The 25369-nt window shown below is 56.4% G+C and overlaps 1 protein-coding gene across 5 annotated transcripts in view; it reads left to right on the top strand.

Annotated features, from left to right (window-relative positions):
* Chd5 (chromodomain helicase DNA binding protein 5) overlaps positions 1-25369 on the top strand; it is a 51229-nt gene that overhangs the window by 16312 nt on the left and 9548 nt on the right. For 2 of the 5 annotated variants that reach the window (XM_052718731.1, XM_052718728.1), the window contains exons 4-31: positions 243-361; positions 764-1002; positions 2659-2780; positions 3639-3762; positions 4278-4444; positions 4554-4775; positions 6463-6669; positions 6916-7127; positions 9507-9638; positions 9720-9828; positions 10645-10836; positions 10944-11144; positions 13074-13211; positions 13308-13429; positions 14210-14383; positions 14729-14870; positions 16292-16423; positions 18900-19017; positions 19629-19753; positions 20658-20889; positions 21099-21209; positions 21464-21636; positions 22278-22461; positions 23214-23306; positions 23485-23573; positions 23785-23918; positions 24311-24455; positions 24800-24959. In XM_052718731.1, the coding sequence (XP_052574691.1) occupies positions 243-361; positions 764-1002; positions 2659-2780; positions 3639-3762; positions 4278-4444; positions 4554-4775; positions 6463-6669; positions 6916-7127; positions 9507-9638; positions 9720-9828; positions 10645-10836; positions 10944-11144; positions 13074-13211; positions 13308-13429; positions 14210-14383; positions 14729-14870; positions 16292-16423; positions 18900-19017; positions 19629-19753; positions 20658-20889; positions 21099-21209; positions 21464-21636; positions 22278-22461; positions 23214-23306; positions 23485-23573; positions 23785-23918; positions 24311-24455; positions 24800-24959 (4318 nt within the window). The remainder of the gene's footprint in view (positions 1-242; positions 362-763; positions 1003-2658; positions 2781-3638; positions 3763-4277; positions 4445-4553; positions 4776-6462; positions 6670-6915; positions 7128-9506; positions 9639-9719; positions 9829-10644; positions 10837-10943; positions 11145-13073; positions 13212-13307; positions 13430-14209; positions 14384-14728; positions 14871-16291; positions 16424-18899; positions 19018-19628; positions 19754-20657; positions 20890-21098; positions 21210-21463; positions 21637-22277; positions 22462-23213; positions 23307-23484; positions 23574-23784; positions 23919-24310; positions 24456-24799; positions 24960-25369) is intronic. The other 3 variants (XM_052718732.1, XM_052718730.1, XM_052718729.1) reach the window with 2 other exon arrangements.

Genomic DNA, 25369 nt, shown 5'->3' with positions numbered 1-25369 from the left:
CTGCCTGCCTCCACTCTCTGGAGAAACACGTGTGACCTTTCCCCAGTCTCAACATTAAAACTCATGGCATCCCGTGAGCTGGCATCTGAGACGTGCCACTGGTGGAGTTGGCGGGATAGGTGGGTGTGGCATTCCGCTGTCTCAGTGGTAGGTGAGAGTTGTTCTTCCCCTGTTCTCAGGGGAAGGGGGCAGGTCAGAAGGCCCTGCCCCTGATCCCACGCTGGGACCCCATATCTCTGCAGGAGCCCAAGTCCTCGGGGCAGCTTATGGCGGAGTGGGGCCTTGACGATGTCGACTACCTGTTCTCAGAGGAAGACTACCATACGCTGACCAACTATAAGGCCTTCAGCCAGTTCCTCCGGTGGGCCCAGGGGCTGGCTGCTGTGGCTGGGTGACCATGGGGCTTGTGCTTGCCTGGGGCACCTAGTCAGGGGAGGTGGACAGAGAGGCAGCCGGGCTCCTTAGTGGATGAGAACTGTAAGAGCAGCCACTGACCTGGGAAGGGCTTGAGGTCAGGTTGGGCCTACTTCCCTCACAGGCCCTGTCCCGGGTCCTTCTGTGGGGGATGGCCTGCTGTAGGCCCTTCTCTGGTCTGCAGCCCAGACAGAAACATACAGGAGTCAGGAGTGTGCTGGGGTGTGCTCTGGTCTCATCTTTGCCCTTTCCCTGTCCCACTTTCTGCCAGGACTATGGGGTTGGCCACACCTCACAGGTGTGAGAGAAAGGGCGGCCGCTCCCTCATCTTCCTGTATTTCTCCCACAGGCCGCTCATTGCCAAGAAGAACCCGAAGATTCCCATGTCCAAAATGATGACTGTCTTGGGGGCCAAGTGGCGAGAATTCAGTGCCAACAACCCATTTAAGGGCAGCTCAGCAGCAGCAGCTGCGGCGGCTGTGGCCGCAGCTGTGGAGACGGTGACCATCGCTCCTCCACTGGCCATCAGTCCCCAGCAGGTGCCCCAGCCTCTGCCCATCCGCAAGGCCAAGACCAAAGAAGGCAAAGGTAAGGCTGTGGGTGAGTGGGCGCTGAGCCCTGTCTGCAGATCTGCCCCCACCCCCGATCCCACAGGTCAGCTGGGGGCTCTCCTCATGGAGGACCCAGTGTTTTACGTGACCTCAGGCTGACACCCTTTTTCAAAGCTTCTGTCCTGTCTCCTCCGGGGGAGGGTGGGGAAGCTGAGGATGTGAGTGGACCTTTGGGAGTTAACGTCTGCCCAACTACCCCCACACTGTGCCGTGGAGGGGTGTTCCATGGCATGAGCTTATTCCAGCCCACCTCAACCCCTACTGGCATGGAGGTGGGGGTCCACAGAATGGAGTAGTTCCAGCCTTGGACTTGGAGAAGTTTGAGGCAGTTTGGGTTAGTCTGCTGACCCTCCCATGTGAGCACCTCCTCCAGCATGGTCTTTCTGTGTCAAGTCCTTGGGCAGGGACCTCACAGGCCTGAGTATGACCAGGGCTGGAAGGACAGCAAAAGGCCCAGGTCCAGCTGGGTGGTGGCGGGGCACGCCTTTAATCCCAGCACTCAGGAGGCAGAGCCAGGCGGATCTCTGTGAGTTTGAGGCCAGCCTGGGCTACAGAGCGAGATCCAGGACAGGCACCAAAGCTACACAGAGAAACCTCGTCTCTAAAAAACCAAAACCAACCAACCAAACAAACAAAAGGGCCAGGTCCAGTCTGACCCCACGCAAATGGGACTGAGAGGGGAGGTCAAGCAGGGCCTTCTGCTTTGGAGGGACCAGGCTGCAACCGGGGGGATGTTCTGGCATCTGAGAGGTTGGGGACATTGACCTTCCCCAGTGGGAACATTAACTCCTCTGATTTGCAATTTGATGGGCTGAGAGGAGTCTGGGGACCCCATGTGTCAGCCCCAATAGTTTTAGTGTTTAGGACAACGCCTGGCACTTCTATTTTATGTCTCAGGTGTCTGATGGGTGAGTGCCATGGGCTGCCCGATTCATCTTCTCCTGCCCCATCTCTGTACACCCCTCATTTCCTATTTTCTCACTTCCACCTGCCCAGGAGCTACTGCCAAACTGTTGATTCCCTGAGCTGCCTAGTCAGAGCTCAAGAGATTGAAATAGCTTTTCTGTGGCATGCCCTGGGTGCAGCTGGGTCCCCATATTCATGTCCTTGTGTGTGGTGTAGTCATAGGAGAACTGGGCAAAGCTACCTAGCAAGGGTGTGAATCTATCACCATAGTTGGGGGCTGGAGCCCATGGTTTGGGAGGCTGGTGGCCTGGTTTTTGGTTCCAGGATGACTCTCTAGGAATCCAGGCATGGATCACAGGTGGGCAGTGTTGCTTCAGCGGCCCACCCTGCTGGTACAGAAGCCACGGGGCTCCTTGGAAGCAAGTCAGTTGGATAGTGTAGAGGCTGTTCCTAAGTTGGTAGGCATTTCTAAGCGTCCATAGCAGATGACCAGCATGGTGTCCTAGACAGCCAGACTTGAGTCAGCGTTGTCTCCTCATTACTCCCCATGTAGCCTAAGCAAGAGCTTCGCCTCTTAGACCCCCTGTTTTCTCACCAGGAAAGGGGTGGTGGGACACGTGACGTGAGCCATTCCTCATTGGAGTCTTGGTGGCTCAGTGAAGTGGCAGGGGAGAAATGGGCCACCGGTGGCAATGTTGGTCATTTCAGTCCTTCTCACAATGCCCAGGGCCTGGAGTGAGGAAGAAGACCAAAGGCACCAAAGATGCCAAGAAAAAGGGGCGGGGCAAGCGAGTGGCAGGGCTCAAGTTCCGCTTTGGCGGGATCAGCAAGAGGAAGAAGGGGTCCTCGGTGAGTGTGTGTGCATGCATATGCAAAGGGCTGAGGGGAGGGCTGTTTTGCAGAGTGGGCCACACTCGTTTCCCCGAGCTAACTGAAACAAGCCCTGCACCCTTCTCCCAGTCTCTGTGTGTACAGGCCTGCCAGGTCTCAGTTTCCCCATTTATTGGTGTGGACAGGACCCTTCCAAGGGCCCATCTAGCTTGGACTCTGGCCATCCTGCTGACCTGGGAGCTTAGCTGCGGCTGCTGCTGCCCACAGTGTGGCTCCATCAGGCCAGAGGATCAGCTGGTCTTTCACAGGGTGTGCTTGTAGGGTGGAGCCCTGGGAAGCGGCCTGTTTGACCAGGCTGGCGGAGCCATGATTCCTCTCCTAGCCCCATGTCTCATCCTTCTCTCCTCACCCCTGCTGGGCAGATGTCCCTTCTCCCGGCTCTGCTGAGCTTTTCTGTGTCACTTGGTGGGGGCAAGTGCCAGGTTGTGAGGTTGGCTGCTCTTGAAGGGAGCATGGTCCTGCCCTAGATGTAGCAGATCAGCTCAGCTCCTAAGGAGCCATTAATCTATCAGGCATGTCCACTGAGAGAGATCTGTGGAGATTCCCTAGGGGAGGGGTTCTTTAGGGTGGCCCTTGAAGGATATGTAGGAGTTAGGCAGTCAGTGGTCAGAGCCTGGGGAAACTGTATGGAGCAGAACTGTTAGAGGCGTCAGAATTACTCAAGAGCAGGAGCTGCGGGGATGGTGGGACCTGCAAAGTGCTGTACACTAGCACAGTTTCTAGCTGGGTTGGGCGACAGAGCAAAGCCACAGGGAGTCTTCAGAGCTTCCTGACCCCGCCCTACCCAAACCATTGGGCCGACCTCCTTTCCTGCAGAGCGAAGAGGACGAACGTGAGGAGTCAGATCTGGACAACGCCAGCATCCACAGTTCTTCCGTGCGCTCCGAGTGCTCTGCAGCTCTGGGCAAGAAGAACAAGAGGAGGCGCAAGAAGAAGAGGAGTAGGGCTCTTCTCCAAGGGGCGGGGCTCCTCTCCAAGGGACGGGGCTCCTCGCCAAGGGGTGGGGCTCTTCTCCAAGGGGTGGGGCTCTTCTCCAAGGGGTGGGGCTCTTCCCCAAGGGGCGGGGCTCTTCAAGGCGCGGGGTTCCTCTCCAAGGGGCGGGGTTCCTCTCCAAGGGGCGGGGCTCCTCTCCAAGGGGCGGGGTTCTAGCTGGTCTAGAACTTGCTATGTAGACAGGGCTGGCCTTGAACTCAGAGATGCCCCTGCCTCAGCCTCCCGAGTTCTGGTCCCTGCTCTTCTTTCTCCATGTTCGATCACAGTCTGTCCGTCCTTCCTTCCTTGTCTCACCCATCTCTGTCCATCTTCACACCCCCCGCCCCCAGTTGTTCACTGCCTTGGTCTGTCTATCCACCCACTTGAAATCATTTAAGCACCTATCATGTGCCCGTCTGGCCTGGGGCGGTGGAAATGGTTGTGTGTGGCAGGCCGTGGTCATTGCCTCTCTCCCTATTCCAGTGGATGATGGCGACGGCTATGAGACAGACCACCAGGACTACTGTGAAGTGTGCCAGCAGGGCGGGGAGATCATTCTGTGTGACACTTGCCCGAGGGCCTACCACCTGGTCTGCCTGGACCCGGAGCTGGAGAAGGCTCCGGAGGGCAAGTGGAGCTGCCCACACTGTGTAAGCCGTGGCCGGGGTCCGGACTGGAGTTGGTGGGCCATCGCCTGGGGACGGGTGCCTGTGGGAGGGGCCCCGGCCCAAGCTTCACCCACCTGGACTCCCCCTGCAGGAGAAGGAGGGGGTCCAGTGGGAGCCGAAGGACGACGATGAGGAAGAGGAGGAGGGCGGCTGTGAGGAGGAAGAGGATGATCACATGGAGTTCTGCCGCGTGTGCAAGGATGGAGGCGAGCTCCTGTGTTGCGATGCCTGCCCCTCCTCCTACCATCTGCATTGCCTCAACCCGCCGCTGCCCGAGATCCCGAACGGTGAATGGCTCTGCCCGCGCTGTACAGTGAGTGTTACACCTCCGGCCCCGCCCCGTCGCCACGCCCACCAGACCCTGAGCCCGCCCCCGCTGGCCCAGGCCACGCCCCAAACAAGCACGTACTCAAAGGCCCGCCCACCGTCTCACTGCGCCTGCTCTCCCCTGAATCCTCTTAGGACTTTTTATTGAGAATTTATTCTGAGCTAAGAACCTCTCATTCCTACTGGGAACTGAACCCAAGAGGCCTCACATTGAGCTGTAACTCCATCCATTGACTTTTAAAAATTGTTTTGGGGTTGCTTGGGCGTGGAACCCAGGGCCTATATGCCAGGCAAGCTCTCACCAATGAGCTACACCCAAGGCTCGTCTTCAGCGGGAAAACGAGGCTCAGGGAGGCACCACACTGCAGCAGAGCTTTCCACTTGGATTCGGGTTCCTGAGGCACCCTGGACCTGGTGTTCCCAGGCTGGATTAGTGACAGAGTGGTGGCCCCACAGCCTGGAGTCCCCATGTCCCTTGACTCAAGTCACTGTGGGCACTGAAGGTTCCATGTGTGGAGGAGTTGCTCTGTCCTCCAGTACTGGATATCCTGTCCCACAGGGTCCCCTCTGTCTTGTGCATATGTCTGTATCGCGTGTGTGTGCATGTCCTTGTCTGCGTGAGGGCTGGAGAGACCCCTCTGATGGGTGCGACCTTAGCTGTTCTGAGAACACCCCTCCTTGGGGTGGTACCTAGCTCTTCTGGGTTCCTCCCTGCAGGAGGTGAGGCCAGGTGGGCCTATGGCCTGGGAAGGGAGTCCTTCTACATCCCTGGAGTCCAAGAGACTCACTCTGCCTTTCTCTCTCGCTCCTCCTCCTTGCTCTTTGCCCTCAGAGGCCAGGGTGTGGTTGGTTCTGGGGTGTGTGGTGCACAGGCAGAGGAAGAGAGGCCAGTTTTACAGGCAAGGGGACAGATTGACAGGTTGTGTACTGAGGTACATGGATGGACGATGGCAGAGCTGAGACCTGTCTCCTACAGAGCCATCTCCCTAAACTGATGGTTTTACCTCATTCCATCTGGGGCTCAGATCTGCCCTTGGGAGGGTCACAGCCACACCAGGCTATCTCGGAGTAGCCCAGAGCATAGGTGCTGAGGTGTGACTGTTGGATTGCTCTGCTCTGCCAGACAGCAGTTCCCTGGAGTCCCACGGCCCTTGGGGCCTGAGTGTGTGTGGGCTGAGGGAGACTTGGCCTTCCTTCCCCAGCCAGCTCAGGTGCACAGCCTGCATGTAGCCCTGCTCAGCATGAGGGACATGGCCAGGACAGCAGTATTCATGCGTGTCAGGCAGGGCTCCTATCCTGTGGCTGCTTGTGGGTCAGGATGTGATGTGATTGTTCGTAGGGTTTCGTAGGGCAGGGGGTAATGTGTGGACGCGTGGATGGGGAAGTCTGGAGTTTTGTTTGTCTCCTTGCTTAGTGGATTTTATTGTCTACTTCTGCCCTCTGTGTGTCGTGGGCTCTGTCACCCTGATTTAACTTGCCAGGTTCTGAGGAGGCTCACTGTCAATTTATCAAGTACAAAGGTCCACTTGGACCCACAAGCTCCGTTGCTCATCTCCTGCATGCACAGCATATGTGGACTCCTGAGGAACCTGTGTGGCAGTCTACTGTCATGGGAGCTTCAGGGTAGGACCTTGTGACTTGACCCTGAACTTGCTGACATCCTCTGTTCACAGTGTCCTCCACTGAAGGGCAAAGTTCAGCGGATCCTACACTGGAGGTGGACTGAACCCCCAGCTCCCTTTATGGTGGGGCTGCCAGGACCAGAGGTGGAGCCAGGCATGCCCCCGCCCAAGCCTCTGGAGGGCATTCCTGAGAGAGAATTCTTTGTCAAGTGGGCTGGGCTCTCTTACTGGCACTGCTCCTGGGTGAAGGAGCTACAGGTGAGACTCCCGGGCAGCGTGGTTATACTTAGCCTGGTATAAGCCTGGGGCCCTCCAGGGTGGGCAAGAACAGGCTGGCATGTGCTGTTTAACCTCCACGCCCCCCCCAAGCGTGGGTGGGAGCTGGGGATGGCACTGAGGAGGAGGCTCGTCCCACCTAGGAAGGGACTGGGACCTGAAGGGCTGGGTTGGGGTCCAAGGCAAGCATCCATCTCCCTTTCATAACTTGGACTTCTCTGTGAGCAGCTGGAGCTGTACCACACCGTGATGTATCGCAACTACCAAAGAAAGAATGATATGGACGAGCCACCCCCCTTCGATTACGGCTCTGGTGATGAGGACAGTAAGAGCGAGAAGCGGAAGAACAAGGACCCTCTCTATGCCAAGATGGAGGAGCGTTTCTACCGCTACGGCATCAAGCCAGAGTGGATGATGGTCCACCGCATCCTGAACCACAGGTGAGGGTGGCAGGCTTGCCTTTCAGAGCCAGGGATGGGTGCAGCGGGGCAGGGGGAGGGGCAGAGACACAGAACTGCAGAGGATGGATAGGGCTGCCCAGCCAGGAGGGTCATTCACCTGCACAGGGGTGCCCTCACGCTCAACATCCTCGTTTACAGTAGGGCAGTCCCAGAGGCGTGCAGATGGAGGGAAACGTGATGAACAGTCTGTGAAACTTGTGCAAAGCAGCTTTTCTGTGGGGCGGGACATGTGCTGTCTCAGGCTCCTTCCAAATTAGGGATTGAGGTCATCAGGATGATTCTGGGAGCCAAGCAGGTCCAAGAAAGGATCCGTGGGTGTTAGGATCCCAAGAGGCACATTCAAGGAATATACACGGCATGGGGCTGGCCATGGTGGTGCACACCTTTAATCCCAGTGCTTGGGATGCAGAGGCAGGCAGATCTCTGTGAGTTCAAGACCAGCCTGGTTTACATAGCCAGTTCCAGGACAGCCAGGGCTGCATAGAGAGGTCCGGGGGCTGGAGAGATGGCTCAGTGGTTGAGAGCACTAACTGCTCTTGCGAAAGACCTGGGTTAGCTTCTCAGCACCCATATGGCAGCTCACTACCTCCTGTAATTCCAGTTCTAGATAATCAGATAGCTCTCCTGACCTCTGTGGGCACTGGGCACACATGTGGTACACATATATATGTGTAGGCATTTACATGTTCACATTTTTTCATAAAATAGACATTTCTTTTTGAGACTAGGTCTTGCTGTGTAGCCTTGACTGACCTGGAACTTACCATGTAGACAAGGATGGCCTTAAACTCAGAGATCCACCTGCCTCTGCCTCTTGAGTGCTGGTATTAAAGGCATGTATCAGCATGTCAGACTCAAAAAAAAAAATCTTAGAAAAGAATGTTTTCAGCAAGGCCTAGTTACCTGCCTGGATCCACAGAGCTGAGGCTGCAGGATTGGGACCTGGACCCAATCTTTTGGTAGGACTGGTGTTTTCTTAGCCAGGGTTCCTAACCCCTATGCCACCTCTCATTAAAGTCTGGCATTCCCAGGTGCTTAGTGGTCAGAGAAGCCTGGGCAAAGACGCCCAGCAGGAGGGCGTAGGCTGGGGGAGCCAGCTTCTGAGCAGTGGGTGGTGTGACCCTCTGCTGATTCCTAGACTCAGGGTCTGGAGGACAGGTGGTGGCTGCCAGAAGGCCTTGGGAAGGGCCCTGAGTACCCGTCACAAGGTGGCAGCTTAGAAATCTGAACTCCCTCCCTGTTCACAGCTCTCTCTCCTCCGACTTGGGATGGGTGGCCTTCCCACTCTGTCTCCGACCACAGGCCCTATTGACAGTTATTGTGAGCACAGAGGAGGTGAAGAACCTCTATGGCCATGGACTTCTGAGCTGGTCGTCACGTGACATTGGTGCTGGGCAGCCTTAATGGGGTGGTTTGGAGGGAACAGGAAAACAAGAATAATGTGTCTTATTGACTGTGAAGCACCCTGCCCATTCCCAGACTCCAGATGGTACCTGAGCTGCGCCTGGGGTTGACTTGCCCCCCTTTTCTTTTATTAAAATGCATGCTCAAGTGAGAAGGACAATTTCCTCTGCACCCTCAAAGAGGAGCCGGTGAACCTCCCAGAGTGTGTATAACAACCAATTATTTATTGAAAATAAGCCACTGGTTTCCATGGTGACTGAGAATTGGCCTTGCTCTTTGTGGTCCCCAGGCCACAGCTCCCCAACCCATTTGGCCTCACCCTTGCCATTTAGGGCTGCCACGGTTCCCTGGCTTTGCTGGGCTCTCCTGGCCTGGCTGCTGTGTCCACTCAGATCCAGCAGGAGACCTCGAGGGTTCTTTCAGTGGCCACTGTGGGGTGTGGTCATTGGGTTCTCATGTCCCTGGGGACCTTTAGAGGCTGTCCACACCTGCAGAGACTGTCTGTCTGTCTGTCTGCTTTGTAGGGAGAGAGCTACACTCTGGATCGATACTGCAAAATGCATTGAACTTTTTATGTTGGAAAATGAGGTCTCTGAGCAGGGGAGAGATTCATGGTGTCATTTCCTGTGTTCAGATTACGTAGAGCGTGGACTCACCCCTGCAACAGAGACTGGGAAGGACCCCAGTTGCATCTTCTTAGCCCTCTGTTAGCACAGCCTCCCACTGTCCCTGTCTCCGTGTGTCTGCTGCTCTCTCCACACCTTTATCTCTTTTTGCAAGCGGTGGCTTGGGGCAAGCTACTAAACCTCTCGAGGGCTCTTGCCCTGGCGCCCTCCTCCTGGTTGGCCCCGGGATACTAGGACACCATGGACATGAGCGCATTGGCATTTTATGTGGGGCCCTGCCTGGAAAATATGCATGCGCCTCCCTCATCTTCTGCCTCTTGTGTTGCAGCTTTGACAAGAAGGGGGACGTGCATTACCTGATCAAGTGGAAGGATTTACCCTATGACCAGTGCACCTGGGAGATTGATGACATCGACATCCCCTACTACGACAACCTGAAGCAGGCCTACTGGGGCCACAGGTGTGCTGGCAGCCAGGTGTGGGGTGCTGGGGTCCCTCCGGGCTTGAGCTGTGCTCTTCTGAGTCTGATGCTTCTACCCAGGGAGTTGATGCTGGGAGAGGATGCCAGGCTTCCCAAGAGGCTGGTCAAGAAGGGCAAGAAGCTGAAGGACGATAAACAAGAGAAGCCACCGGACACGCCCATCGTGGATGTGAGCAGAGGGGGAGGAAGCGGGAGTGTTGGATTGCCAGGTTCACCACCCTAGCCTTGGCAGTACAGGGAGGCCTTTCCTCAGGGACCATTCCCTAGGCTCTCATGGCTGGCCATTTTCAGTGACACTGAGGCTGTATGGGCCAGTGGGAAGAGCCTACTGGTCTGGAACTCAGGGATTGGCCTGATTCTACCTCTTGAGTTCTGGGATTAAAGACAGGCACCACCGTGCTGGATCCCTTGGGCATGTTTTAAGAAGCCTGCCTTAGGCTGGGGATAGAGCTCAGTTTGTAGATTGCTTGCCTAGCATGTCCAAGCCCTTGGGCTCAATCATTAGTGTGGCTTAAACTGAATGTAGTGGTACATGCCTTTGACCCCAGCACTCAGGAGTTGGAGGCAGAAGAATCAGAAGTTCAGGATCATCCTTAGCTACGTAGTTGAGTTGGAGGCCACCACGGACTATAGGAGACTTATCTAAAAACAAAAAACAAACAAACAAAAAAAAAACCCAACCCAAACCAAAAAACCCAGCAGCATCAACAACAACCTCATACCAAAAAGACCAGGACCCATGGTGGGGACATAGTCTGCTGGGGGTACCTTACTGGGAAAGTGACCTGGAGATAATGGACAAAAGGGGCACAGAGTGATGTACTGGGTAAGAGCTGTGCTTTGGGCAGGTGTTAGAGCAGGGGGCCAGCAGGTGTTTCTTGGAAGGAGAGGCATCCTAGGCCAGACCTCAAGCAGAGTGAGGCAAGTCAACCTGGTGGTCCAGGACTCAGGATTCAGTGTCTGATTCTTGCCTCCCCTCCCACAGCCCACAGTCAAGTTCGACAAGCAGCCATGGTACATCGACTCCACAGGAGGCACGCTGCACCCTTACCAGCTGGAGGGCCTCAACTGGTTACGTTTCTCCTGGGCCCAGGGCACCGACACTATCCTGGCTGACGAGATGGGTTTGGGCAAGACGGTGCAGACCATTGTCTTTCTCTATTCCCTGTACAAGGAGGTGGGCAGGCCGGAGGGCAAGTGGGTCTGGGTAGGTGGGTGCTGGGCAGGCGGGGTCTGGTGCCATCTACTGGCAGCCAGCTTCACCGCCTCAGGCTCTCTCTGCAGGGCCACTCCAAGGGGCCTTACCTTGTCAGCGCGCCCTTGTCCACCATCATCAACTGGGAACGTGAGTTTGAGATGTGGGCGCCTGACTTTTACGTGGTCACCTACACGGGGGACAAGGAGAGCCGCTCTGTGATCCGTGAGAACGAGTTTTCCTTCGAGGACAACGCCATTCGGGGTGGGAAGAAAGTATTCCGCATGAAGGTGAGCGCTGTCTTTATCCCCAGCCCCAGGAAGGCATATCTGCTATGGGGCCACTGAGCCCTGCAGTGTTCAGGTTCCTGTGCCCAGCCCGAGTGGGCCAGTATCACAGTTGCTCTGTACTGATGTAGTGGAGCATCATCAACTGAGGGTTAGCCCACAGAGCTGCTTTTGACTGCCTGGAAGCCAGCTGGCCAACTAGGCTCCCTCTGAGGCCCCAGGAGGGGCCTTTTCTACCTCTTCCAACTTGTGGTATCTGAAAATCGCCTGACGTTTCTCTGTTCCTGTCTCTGTTGTTACCTGGAATCCTTCTCCTTGGGTGTCTTCCTCTCATAAAGACATCACTCATGCTGGATTGAGAGACACTCATATCTTAGCCAGATAACACTTACCTGCTAAGTCTTGTCTCAAAAAAGGAATCAAAGCGTTCAGGTGGATGTGAATGGAGAGGCGGTCTTCTTCCCAGTACCCAGCTGTGTGTTGGGTTACGAGGCTTCCCTGTGCCTCAGAGCCTGCTCAATGGAACGTGGCCCCGGCTTGAAGAGCAGAGCTTCTGGGAGGGCCAAGAGTTAGTAAACAGTGGGCGTGGCCAAGAGGTGTCTTCTTTGTGCTTTAATCCCCAGGGGGTCTTTGTCACAGGGCAGGCCGTGACCCAGAAGCTCTTGGGAGCAGGGGGATGACTGTCTGCACTGGTAAAATAGCCAAGCCAGGCTCATGGGATGACTGAGTGCAAGCCTGAGCGTATGTGTTTCATCCTGGGAACTCATGTAAAAAGCCAGATATGGGGATGTGTGTCTGTGGTCCCCGCACTCTTAGGACAAAATGGGAGGCAAGGACAGAAGAGCTGCCCAGGCTTGCCTTCAAGGCTCAGGTGTGTGTGTGTGTGTGTGTGTGTGTGTGTGTGTGTGTGTGTGTGTGTGTGTGTGAGGGGGCGGGGTTTCTAGGAGCCAGAGGTGGTGGATGACTTCAGGCAAACAGCCTGATACAACGGGGCAGATCCATAGAGAACTCACAGGGACTGTGATAGCATGTACAAGACCTACACACACTCTCGAGCCACACAAAACCAGCACAGGGGAGAAGTAGGCGCCAAGTCCCACCTCTAGCCAGGAAGCTAGCTGCAGTTAGCAGCTGCTGGAAGAGGGACACTGAGTGTATGAACCGCAGGTCAGGCTTCAGCTCAGGAGCAGCTGGCCAACCAGACTCCATGTCTGTTTAAGAATGAAAGAACAGGACACTGGGTGGATAGGGTGGTGGGAGGGGATCTGGGAGGAGTTGGGGGATGGGAAAGAATATGATTAAAGTATATTGTGGGAATTCTCAGAGTAAGTAAAAAGATCATTAAAAGAAAGAAGGTTGCAGGTTACCTAGTCTGGTGTACGCAGCATGGCAGGAACAAAAGAGACCATTTCAACGAGCAGAAAACTGACTCCCAAGGTCGTCCCCTGTCCACATGTTCACCATGGCGCACACACCCACACTCACACCACATACGCTGTTGAGACAAGGTCTCATCATTGTGTATACCAGGCTAGCCTTCGGACTCCCGCCTCACTGGGATTGCAGGCCTGTGCTACTGTGTCTGGCTTTGTGTGGGTTCTGGAGACCCACACTCCAGTCTTCCATGCTTACCCACTGAGCCATCTCCCCAGCCCTGGCGACAATTATATCCTTAAACATTTTCTGCCCAAGACTGGTTGAATGCCTGGATGTGGATCGTGCAGTCATAGAGGGCTATTATTTTTCACCTTCTGCAACAACACCTTCTCCAGGGCACTGAGCTTTGTCCACTGAAGTGCCTCGTGCCAGCGTCGTTCCTCCAGGACTCCCCAGATGCTCGCGGGGTTCTCACTCACACTTTCTCCACTCTCCCTGTCCCTTTGGTCTACCCTGTCCCTGCAGCCTCCTTCACGTTCTTGTCCCTCCCCACAGAAGGAAGTGCAGATCAAATTCCACGTGCTGCTCACCTCCTATGAGCTCATCACCATTGACCAAGCCATCCTGGGCTCCATCGAGTGGGCCTGTCTCGTGGTGGACGAGGCCCACCGGCTCAAGAACAACCAGTCCAAGGTAGGAGGCACTGACGGAGGGACTGACGGTGGGACTTACCCTCGCTGTGTGGCCGCTGCTCTGTGCCTCCTGACGGCCCTTCTCTTCTCCCCAAAGTTCTTTAGGGTCTTGAATAGCTACAAGATCGACTACAAGCTGCTGCTGACAGGGACCCCCCTCCAGAACAACCTGGAAGAGCTATTCCATCTCCTCAACTTCCTGACTCCAGAGAGGTTCAAGTGCGTCCCTGGGCTGGCAGGAGTGATGGGTTGCCAGCGTGTGAAGGCGTGGCAGCCGCCTACTCTGGCTCTGAGAACTGCTTGGGGACCTTGGTTTCCCCATTAGTGAAATGGGAGCATGGGCAGTGTTCTGTGGTGATCCTGTGTGGGAAGGTCTCGGCATTCTCCTTCCCTGGGGAAATCACAGCTGTCCCAGCAAGCCATGGCTTTCTTCAGCACTGTCCCAGAAGGCCCTGGGGCTTCTCTGGGTTCCTACCTTGTGTCCCTCAGCCTACCCCTGGCTCATTTCACCCACAGTGATGGCAAGCAGAGGCCAGAGCTGGGGTGGGGTGGGGATGGGAGCGGAGATGGCCCTGCTTCCTAGGCCTCCTCGGTTTAATCTGGGTTCAGATTGCTCAGAACTGTGGAGAGGGCTCAGGGAGGAGGGGCCTGTTTTGGACGCTGATTCAAGGGCAGGGTGTAGCGTGCTGAACCACATGACCTTGAGTTCTCATCCGCCTTGGTCTCCTTTCCTGTAGCCTGGGTGTCTCTGGGAACTCATGTGCAGAATAGCTGTGAGGATGGGGAGGGATCCTGTGTGGCAGAGGGCCGTGACATGTGTCCTGATGCAGGCTGAGATGGAGCCTGAGTGGCTACTCAGCAGTTCCAAGGCTCTCTGGACCACTGGCCTTTGGGTTCTGCTGGCCGGGGGCCCTGTCCTCTCCCTCATCCTCCCTGGTCCTGATTCCTCTGCAGAGGGCTGTGGTCTGCTCTGGCTCTTATCCCATATCTTTGTTGCAGCAATCTGGAAGGCTTCCTGGAGGAGTTTGCTGACATCTCCAAAGAAGACCAGATCAAAAAACTGCACGACCTGCTGGGGCCGCACATGCTCCGGAGGCTCAAGGCTGACGTGTTTAAGAACATGCCGGCCAAGACAGAGCTGATCGTCCGTGTGGAGCTGAGCCAGATGCAGAAGTGAGTGATGGAGGCTCAGCTCCGTCCTGCAGCAACTGGCCCATCTCCTGGTCTAGTGTCCTCAGCCACCCCCTTCCTGCAGGCCCCATCTGGCTCTCCGGACCATTTCCTGGGGTTGGCAGGAGTGCTCACCTGCGAGGCCTTGCACACTGCATCTCCTTCCCCCTTTGTGGGCTAGAGTCAGGCTGCCCAAGTTCTACTCCTGTCTCCCATTGGCTTGCCGGGTAACCTGTGCCCTGTGCCACACGGTGCCTCGGGACACCACCAGTCTTCCTGAAGGTAGAGCCTACCCCTTTAGGAGTGTGGTGGGGCCTCCAGCCAACCTTGTCCCACACCCTGTTGCAGGAAGTACTACAAGTTCATCCTCACACGGAACTTCGAAGCACTCAACTCCAAAGGGGGTGGCAACCAGGTGTCTCTGCTCAACATCATGATGGACCTGAAGAAGTGCTGCAACCACCCATACCTCTTCCCTGTGGCTGCCGTGGTGGGTTCCCCGTGGCCGGTTCCCTGTGGCCAACGTGGCAGGTCCCAGTGGGCACTGTGTTGGGTTCCCTGTGGCCGTCAAGGCATGTTTCCATGGCTGCTGTGATGGGTTCCCTGTGGCTGCCATGGTCGGTTCTTCATGACCATCATGGCAGGTCCCAGTGGGCACTGTATTGGGTTCCTCGTGGCCATCGGCATGTTTCCATGGCTGCTGTGATGGGTTCCTGCTCTAGTAGGTTCTCTGTGGCCATCATGGTAGGTCTCTACTGCCTGTTGTGTTCCCTGTGGCCACTGTGATAGGTTAACTCTGGTCATCATGGCAGATCTCAAATGTGGTAAAGTTCCCTGTGGTCATGGTGGGTCCCTGTGGCTGCCATAGTGGGTTCTCTATGACCATCATCCAGGCCCCGAGTGACTGATGTTGTCCCTGTGGACAATGTGGTGTGGTCTCTTCCCTGTGGCCATTGTATAGGTGCCCATGGCTAGGTGCTTTGGTCCCCAGTCCTCCATTCCTTCCTGACAATGAATGCCAGAGGTGACATGTATCTCCATCCTGTCCCTTTGGTGCTGGGGGACATTTTTGGAAACTGCCTCTGCCCACTGCTTGGCCCCAGGTCATTTCTTCCTAACCCCTCCCAGTAGCCCCAAAGCCTCTCCAGCTTCAGCACAGGGCCTCCAGGGAGCTTTGAGGGCTGACCCAGCTTCACTTTGTCCCCGAGGGAGCTTATCCTGGGTGAGTCTGAGTGGCAGCGGTGACTGAGACACTGGACTCTGGAATTTGTCCAGCCCGGTGCTTTGATCATGGGAAGTTGATGCTCCTTGTGGAGCCTCGGGGCTCTTCTTGTTAAGTGAAGCAATAGTGATACCTTCCCAGAAAGGTCCTGGAGAGATTCCGAGGAGAAAGTTCACAGGGAGCTGAGGACTAGGCTCTCGGTGGGCATGGCTGGTCACCACCCCCAGCACTGCCCTTTGGGTTCAACTCATCCTCTGCTGTCACCTCTTCCCCATTACTGCAGAGCTGGGCATGCTGGCTGTGCTGGGGTGACCTCACTGTGGGCCACTGGAGGTCCTTGTGACTTGGTCTGACTCAGGAATCTTCTGGGATCTGCCTTTAGATTGATCTGCCTATCTGGGGTCAGAGATGGATGCACCTTCCAGTGCCCATAGTGACCAGGCCAGGTTTCTGTGGGAAGGTCCCTGGGCTTCATTTCAGCACTAGGCTGAGAGTGAGGCTGGCAGGCCTGTGTCTGGAGTCAGGCTCCCTGTGACCCACACTAGTGAGCCTGCTTGGGTTTATACTCTGTGCTCAGTAGAGCAGATGGGCAGGTGGCCCACGGCCAGGCACTTGTCCATCACTACAGTCTCTTTGGTGCCAGAGCCAGAGGGAGAGCCCACCAAGACTCTGCTCTGCTGTGCCCACAGGAGGCCCCCATGTTGCCCAATGGCTCCTACGATGGCAGCTCCCTGGTCAAGTCTTCAGGGAAGCTCATGCTGCTGCAGAAGATGCTCAAGAAGCTGCGGGATGAAGGACATCGAGTGCTGATCTTCTCCCAGGTGGGCTACCCCGGAGCCAGCTCACACCCACAGGGGAGGTGGGCTACCCCGGAGCCAGCTCCCATCCACAGGGGAGTCAGCTGACTATGGGCTGAAGGCCTCTGAGCCCCTGTATGACACATCTGGGTAGCTCATGGAGACAGGGTCTGGTTGCTATAGAGACCAGCATCTCATCTCCCTATACCTGACCCTCTGGCCCATGTGTTCAGGCTGGTATGATAGCCCCCTCTTTTGTTCAGCCTCTTTTCACCCCTGTGGCTTGGTTGTTAAGGTAGTCCTGAAGTTGGTCTGGGAGGACCCCACGATTGGGGGCAGCTCCAGGAGCCCCTCTCCGTGGCTTTGCTCCAAGGGCACACTGGTGACATTGCTTTCTGTGTGTGCAGAAGCAGGCCCACCCAGCTCAGTGGTTCTCTCCCTCTTCCTCTGCTCTTTGTTCGGCTCATCATGTTTCAGTCTGGTTTCTGGGCACAGACAGGAATGTATAGGCTCTTCCCTCAAACTGTCCAGTCTGGAGGGAAAAAGATAACTCATGAGACACTCGCCCAAACTGACGGTCAGGGCTGTGTTGGAGGTTATAGTGATGAGGGTCCTAGGGCTAAAAACACTTGCCTGGGATGAGACGGAGCAAGGCTATTTCTCAACGTGAGTGTGGGGTTCAACTCTCCTGTGTAAAAAGTTGAGTGAAAAGGCTTGCTGGTGCCTGCCAGCGGCAGGCTGGGGTGGGAAGTGGGTGCAGAGTCTGGGGAGGCAGGCCAGGCCCGTGACTACAGCTGGACCGGGTGGTAGCTGGCAGGCTGCATCCATTTTTCTCTGATGACACCATTTCTGCCACAAAACACGAGTCGGGGTGAAGGCCCTAGGAGCCCAAGTTGTGGAAACTGTTGTGATAGAAATGTACCGGAGGAGAGATGACAGGGATGTGGCCCTCCCATCTAACTGACAAACCCAGACTCCCCAAACTCTTCAGGAACTCATCTACATCCATCCCATAAAACAATAATTAGAACTGAAATGAAGAGAGAATACCCTGGAAAACACTGTAAACATTTTGGGATTTTCAAAAGTTACGGAGTGACTTGTCCATAAAGGAAGGAATCAGACACAAGCAGGAAGAGATAGCGTAAGAAGCAACAGCTCAGAACGCCGGCGGCTGGAGAGACGGCTCAGCGGTGGAGAGAGCCTGCTGCTCTTGCAGGGGACTGGGGTTTGGTTACCAGCACCCACAACATGCAGCTTGCCACCTCCCATAAGACCATTTCCAGGGTATCAGACGTCCTCTTCTGGTCTCTGCAGGCACCTGTGTACATGTGCACACACCCACACGTGGACCCACATACATGTACATAAAAAAAACCAAACAAAAATGCAGAGGAGTTTAGACACTGAAAGAGAACACTTTGTAAGACTGGATAAATAAACTCTCACCATTGAAAAAACACTGATGACCTGGAACCCGAGGCTGAGGAATTTCCCAGCATGCATCAGAAACAGATGAGAAAGCGTGGAGGATGTCTGAGACGGCACTGCCAGGAACTGCAGAGAAAGCACCAGGAAATTGTGGAAGTCGTATTTGCAGACTCAGAGAGTCTCAGTGGTCTCAGATCTGCAGTGCTCCATGAAAGACTAAGCAGGGTCCGAATCAATAGGCCAGCCCCTGGACACCAGCTAGGGAAAACAACTCAGCCTCAGACCTTTGGAGGAGGGATGATCAACCCTCAGACTTATCAATAACGGCAGGTGGTGGGGGAAGTGTCCGAATCCCCATGCTTTGAAGGAGGGTGTCTGCTGGTAGTTTCATATAATTGAACTATCTAAAGACAGGAGGGGCCGGGCGGTAGTGCACGCCTTTAATCCCAGCACTTGGGAGGCAGAGCCAGGCGGATCTCTGTGAGTTCGAGGCCAGCCTGGTCTCCAAAGCGAGTTCCAGGAAAGGCGCAAAGCTACACAGAGAAACCCTGTCTCGAAAAACCAAAAAAAAAAAAAAAAAAAAAAAAAAGACAGGAGGGACCAGACCGGACACTGGGAGCTCCTAGGGGCTGCCTCGGACCAGACCGGACTCTGGGAGCTCCTAGGGGCTGCCTCGTGGGAGGTAACATTGGGAATAAAACATAAAGGAGGTGACATTGGAGCTCTCTAGGCAGTAAGGGGCCCGTGTATGTCAGGAGTCATGTGGTTGGGAGTAGGTATGGGGAGAAGGGGGCTTCGGGCTTGCAGGGTGTTGAATGCCAGCAGAGGGGCTGGGGCTGTCTTTTGGGGAGGTGGGAGTGAACCAGAGGCTTGTGCCTGAGGCTGTGTATGGGGGCTGCTCTGGAGAGTAGATGGTGGGTGAGAGGTGAGGTTGGGGGCTGCGTTCTTTTTAGGAAGCCTGCTTTGGCCATGTCCTCCAGCTCTGGAACTCTCCTCTTACCCATGGTGGGGTCCTGGCTTGGTAGCAGTCATTCATGAATCTATTTTTTTTTTTTTTTTTTTTTTGTAGATGACCAAGATGTTGGACCTCTTGGAGGACTTCCTGGAGTATGAGGGCTACAAGTATGAGCGGATCGATGGGGGCATTACTGGGGGCCTCCGGCAAGAGGCCATCGACAGATTCAATGGTACCCATCCCTCTCAAGGGACCCCGTGTCTCTGGGGGTCTTAGTCTGACCATCCAATTAAGTGCTTCCCAAGCTGATTTGCAAATGGAAGAAACACACCAGTTCTTAGGCCACAACTGTTTTCCCTTGTTATTATTTTCTTAAGGTCTTACTATATAGCTCAGACTCATCTCTAGCTCACCATCCTCCTGCCTCAGTCTCCCACGGCTGGGGTTACATGTGTACCACCATGCCAGACACTTTTTACAGTCTGTTGGGTTCTAAGGAGACTCAGCAGACAAGCTCTCTAAGCAGCAGTAGAGATGGACAAGAAGAAGGCAGAGTGGGAAGGAAAGGCCACTTGCCGCAAACTGGCTGGCCCTCCTGGTTGACAGCCACCTGGGCCTTGAAAGTTGGCTTCCTTCTCATTCTGGCTCCCTCCAGCTTGGCCAGCGCCCAGCATCAGCAGGGTTGTGGGAGCCCAGCAGACGATGTGGCTGCTCCTCTGGGGTCACAGCCTGTCCTCTGCCAGGGGACCTTTGCTCCGGTGCCTGCCCTCCTCTGTGCTGTCTCCCTGACCCCTGCCCAGGTGTGCCCACTAACTCACCTGTGCCCGTTGGCCTCTTTCTCAGCTCCTGGGGCCCAGCAGTTCTGCTTCCTGCTCTCGACCCGGGCCGGTGGCCTGGGCATCAATCTGGCCACAGCAGACACAGTCATCATCTACGACTCGGACTGGAACCCTCACAATGACATCCAGGTCCGTGTCTCACCCCTTGTGCCCTCAGCACCTCTACCCTTCCTCCCCTCCATACGCCTTCATGTCCCTGGCACTGTGCCCCTGGTGTGGAACCTCCCGCTAAAAGGGGGCCCTGGGAGGTGAAGGGAGGAGGGGCAGGGGAGGTGTTCAAGACGCACAGCAACTTGGATGACGGTCTTGATCTGTCCGGTTTTGGAGGGATAGGAATACAGGGAGCCTGCTGGACACAGGGGAGAGGAGGAAATGGAGGGAACAGATGGGATGACAGGGAAGGATGGAGAGAGAGCAGGGGTGTAGGAATAGTCACCTGGTGTTCTACAGCCACGTCACTCTGGGGCAGGACATGACACACTGTGACAGTTTGGGGTGCACACACACACACACACACACACACACACACTTGTGTGTCATATACCCTGCCACACCAGGGCCGTATCGTATAGAGACACAGTGGAGGCCCAGGCATATCCTCCAGGGCAGTTCCCAGGCCTTGCTGCCCTCAAAGGTTGCTGCGTTTCCACACATGGCTTTTCTGTCCCATGATCACTCACACACAATGAGATGTAGCCCACCTTCCCCTGATCCAGCACTGGAGTCCCAGGAAGCTTCATTTCCATCAAGCATGCAGGACACTGTTCCGGGACACACCTTTGTATGCCTGGAGTCACACCTGCATCCACACGTCGGGCATATTTTCACTCTAAACCAAACTGGCCACAGGCTGCAGTGCTGCTGGACACTGAAGTGTGCCCAGATGCACTGCTCTCCCCACAGTGCACCTCCCTGTGTGGTCAGGCTGCCCCTCGCATGACCACGGGCTTCCCCTACGGTCCTCCTCGGTGCACCTAGCTGTGGCCTGGAGCCCCGAGTCAAGCCCTGGGTGCTGAGCTGCAGTCTCCCCCAGGCCTTCAGCCGCGCTCACCGCATCGGGCAGAACAAGAAGGTGATGATCTACCGCTTCGTGACCCGCGCCTCTGTGGAGGAGCGCATCACTCAGGTGGCCAAGCGCAAGATGATGCTCACACATTTGGTGGTGCGGCCCGGCCTGGGCTCCAAGTCAGGCTCCATGACCAAGCAGGAGCTGGATGACATCCTTAAGTTCGGCACAGAGGAGCTCTTCAAGGATGATGTGGAGGGTGGGTCCCCCTTCTGTGGGGGTGTGATGGGGGCTTGAGGTAGCCCTGTTTGCGGCATACCCATTCAGGACCCCAGGGTCCCTGTCCTCTTCTCTAATCCAGCTTGGGACACCCCCAGAGTGAGTTAGGGTTGCATCTCTGCTTGCTGCCTACCAACCCTGCAGTTCCTCAGTGCCCTGGCCCAGTGTCCCCCCTCTTCTGCTTTTCAGGCATGATGTCCCAGGGCCAGAGGCCTGCCACACCCATCCCCGATGTACAGTCCTCCAAGGGCGGATCTCTGGCTGCCAGTGCGAAGAAAAAGCATGGCAGCACCCCACCAGGTAGGGCCCACCTGAGTCACCCACAGCCTTTTGTCTAGTCAGGTGGCTGCTCCCGGACCAGAGGAGGTTCTCTGCTGCCCATGGCTCCACTATTGGCTAAGGGTGGGTGAGGAGGAATGTCACACCTGCCGGGGTTCTGGTGTAGCTTCCTCGCCTGGTCACCAACCTTCTCACCCAGTAGAAGGGCCACCTTGGCAGTGACCCTGAGGTTGGACCTGGGCACCTACATCTGTGTTCACCTGCTCACCCCTCAGGTGACAACAAGGATGTGGAAGACAGCAGCGTGATCCACTATGACGATGCGGCCATATCCAAGCTGCTGGACCGGAACCAGGATGCCACAGATGACACGGAGCTACAAAACATGAATGAGTACCTGAGCTCCTTCAAGGTGGCGCAGTATGTGGTCCGCGAGGAAGACGGCGTGGTAAGGCCAGAGTGCCACGCTGCCCCTGGCAGCCCCACCCTGCGCTTCCCCCCACCCTGCAGCCCCACACCATGCCTCTGTCTTGTGCTGTTCTAGAACATGCCACCTCATCTCCCTCGGGTGTCTTGAAAGGCCCAGTTGCCGCCACAGCTCCCAGTCTGTCCCATTGGCTCCAGCCACCCTCCGTGCAAACCTGGGCATTGGTTATAGTTCCCTTTAAAACCGTGAACCAGCTGGGCAATGGGGTGCCTGCCTTTAACCCCAGCACTCAGGAGGCAGAAGCAGGTGGCTTTCTGAGTTTGAGGCCAGCATGGTCTACAGAATGAGTTCCAGGGCAGACTGGGCTACACGGAGAAACCCTGTCTCAAAAACCAAAAACCAAAACCAAACAAACAACTCAAAACAACAACAAAACATAACAAAAAACAAATATAAAACCATGAACCCTGAGGGCAGTGTCGGAAACCAGAGTTTCCGACCAAGGCCAGGATGTCATGTGGAGTGAGTGACAGTGGCAGGGAGGAGACCAGCTTGAGCTGGAGCGATCAGGGAGGGCTTTCTGCAGTAGGTCTGTGAAGGTGGGTGAGGTGTGGCAGAAGCACCTGGGTGTGCCCAGCCCTCCCCCACATCTACGTCCCCAGGAGGAGGTGGAGCGGGAGGTGATTAAGCAGGAGGAGAATGTGGACCCTGACTACTGGGAGAAGCTGCTGCGTCACCACTATGAGCAGCAGCAGGAGGACTTGGCCCGCAACCTGGGCAAGGGCAAGCGTATCCGCAAACAAGTCAACTACAACGACGCCTCCCAGGAGGACCAGGGTGCGTGTGGTGAGCAGGGGCACTCCCACACAGGGGCTGTAGTAGGTGGGTGTGTGAGCAGGGGCACTCCCACACAGGGGCTGTAGCAGGTGGGTGTGTGAGCAGGGGCACTCCCACACAGGGGCTGTAGTAGGTGGGTGTGAGCAGGGGCACTCCCACACAGGGGCTGTAGCAGGTGGGTGTGTGAGCAGGGGCACTCCCACACAGGGGCTGTAGTAGGTGGGTGTGAGCAGGGGCACTCCCACACAGGGGCTGTAGTAGGTGGGTGTGTGAGCAGGGGCACTCCCACACAGGGGCTGTAGTAGGTGGGTGTGTGAGCAGGGGCACTCCCACACAGGGGCTGTAGCAGGTGGGTGTGTGAGCAGGGGCACTCCCACACAGGGGCTGTAGTAGGTGGGTGTGAGCAGGGGCACTCCTACACTGGGGCTGTAGCAGGTGGGTGTGTGAGCAGGGGCACTCCCACACAGGGGCTGTAGCAGGTGGGTGTGTGGCAGGTGTTGCACTGGGGAAGAGTGGCAGCGGGCATCAAGGCTTCTGGGAGGAAGGGAGCTGCAGGGAGGTGTGGGTCTGGGGACAAGATGGCTATCATCCAGTGGTTTCAGGCAAGTGTTGGAGTGTGGGCAAGCCTCCACAAGTCTTCCTCCAGCTGCATTCCTGAGTGCAGTCCCCTTTGGCCCTTGTCATTGTCGTGGCTGTGCCTGGGCTGGGGAGGGGCTCGGCCTGGCCCTGGGTGCACAGGCCCCTCTGCTGACTCTCTGCAGAGTGGCAAGACGAGCTTTCAGACAACCAGTCTGAGTATTCCATCGGCTCCGAGGATGAGGACGAGGACTTTGAGGAGAGACCCGAAGGGCAGAGTGAGTATTAGTGTAGGTGAGCTGGGCTGTTAGAGTGGGTAGGGAGTGATGGCAGGTGAGGCTGGGCTGGGTGCCCCGAGGGAGCTGCGGGAGGTCGTCCAGAGGGTCTTGCTGTCCTGAGCGTGCTGGTGGAACCCCTGCACATCAGCCTGAGGGTCTGTGGTGGGCTGTTTTCCAGGTGGACGACGACAATCTAGGAGGCAGTTGAAGAGTGACAGGGACAAGCCCCTGCCGCCTCTTCTGGCTCGAGTTGGGGGCAACATTGAGGTGGGGTCTGCCTGTTTCCCAATCCCTCCCAGCCCTACTCTCCCCCCTCCAGCCCCCATATGGAGGAACTGAGGGTTTTCCCCGGTTCCTGGCTCATGCGGAGGGGAAGCTGAGAAGGACCCTCTGGGTTCAGGGCTCCCTTGCTTTCCTTCCCTACCCCACAGTTCTGTCCATCTAACCTGAGATCACTCCCCTTCTCCACCCTGGCCAGGTGCTGGGCTTCAATGCCAGACAGAGGAAGGCTTTTCTGAATGCCATCATGCGCTGGGGCATGCCCCCCCAGGATGCCTTCAACTCCCACTGGCTGGTGCGGGACCTCCGTGGGAAGAGTGAGAAGGAATTTAGGTAAAGCGTCCAAATGAGGTGGTGGTCCAGGCGGGTGTGGCCTCCTATCCCTGTGGAGTGGGTCCTCCAGTGGATAGTGCTTGCTCCCTCCTGGTCAGAAGTGCCCGGAGAGTTCATGGCTATCAGATCTTTGGGTGTGGTATATTGGGCAGGGCTGATTTATAGAAAACACTGGCCAGCAGTCCCCCTGCCCAGACTCTGGGATAGTGAGGTTGGGTCACCCAGGGCCAAGAGCATCTGGGGTGGGTCCCCTGTCAGGGAGGCTCTTCTGCCTTTCTGGGGGCCTGGCCCCAGCAGGCACGCTGTGGTGGATGGAGGATTCCACCCAAGAGGTCCCTGGGGGTCCTGCCAGCCTTCCCTCACCCCCTGAGCCCCAGTACTCCCCACCCCAGAGCCTATGTGTCCCTCTTCATGCGGCACCTGTGTGAGCCGGGGGCAGACGGTGCCGAGACCTTCGCAGATGGTGTACCCCGGGAGGGCCTGTCCAGGCAGCACGTGCTCACGCGCATTGGGGTCATGTCGCTGGTTAGGAAGAAGGTGGGTGAGTAAGCCTCCACTAGCCCTCTGGCTGGCACGTGGCCCTAGCACTGCCTCTGATGGGGGTCAGCTGCCAGAGGCAAATGCCTGGCTCAGGTCACACAGCTACCCAGGTCTGAGACGGACCAGAGGGACTGACTGTGTAGGAGCCTTACAGGGTGAGGGTAGGCGGGATGAGGCCAGGAGGGTGAGTTCTAGGGAGAGGGGCCCCTGACAGCAGTTGCAGAACTGCGTCTGTCCCAGCTAGCCGTGGGCAGAGCAGCACCCAAGCCTGCCACGTTCTGTCTTGTGGGCGGTCTCTGAGTCGTCCTCTCTGTCCTCTCCACTATCCTCCTGCTGCCCAGGTTCAGGAGTTTGAGCACGTCAACGGGAAGTACAGCACCCCTGACCTGGTCCCTGAGGGACCAGAGGGCAAGAAGCCGTGTGAGGTGATCTCCTCGGATCCCAACACACCCGTGCCTGCCAGCCCTGCACAGCTCCCTCCAGCCCCACTGGGGCTGCCAGGTCTGGGCCTAGGGAGGGCCTGGGAGAGCTCTTGGGTCAGGGGAGGTGGATCAAGTCCTCTGTGCAACCCACAGTGTGAGGGTTCCCCCACCCCACAACCTCTTGTCGCAGGGCTTTTTCCTTTTGGCAACAGCCTCGAGGTTTTACTCCACGCATGCCATGCAATCCGCTTTTCTGTTTTTTTTTTGTTTTTTTTTTTTTTTTTTTTTGGTTTTTCGAGACAGGGTTTCTCTGTGTAGCTTTGCGCCTTTCCTGGAACTCACTTGGTAGTCCAGGCTGGCCTCGAACTCACAGAGATCCACCTGGCTCTGCCTCCCGAGTGCTGGGATTAAAGGCGTGCGCCACCACCGCCCGGCGCAATCCGCTTTTCTGAAGCGTGGGCTAGCGGCTCCTGCTGAACTCACTGGATA

The sequence above is a fragment of the Peromyscus californicus genome, unplaced genomic scaffold (genome assembly GCF_007827085.1).
Source record: "Peromyscus californicus insignis strain IS unplaced genomic scaffold, ASM782708v3 Scaffold_5__1_contigs__length_169319896, whole genome shotgun sequence".
In the NCBI taxonomy this organism is placed as follows: Eukaryota; Metazoa; Chordata; class Mammalia; order Rodentia; family Cricetidae; genus Peromyscus; species Peromyscus californicus.
The sequence above is the reverse complement of the archived record's forward strand: the minus strand, read 5'-3'. Positions and strand labels throughout refer to the sequence as shown.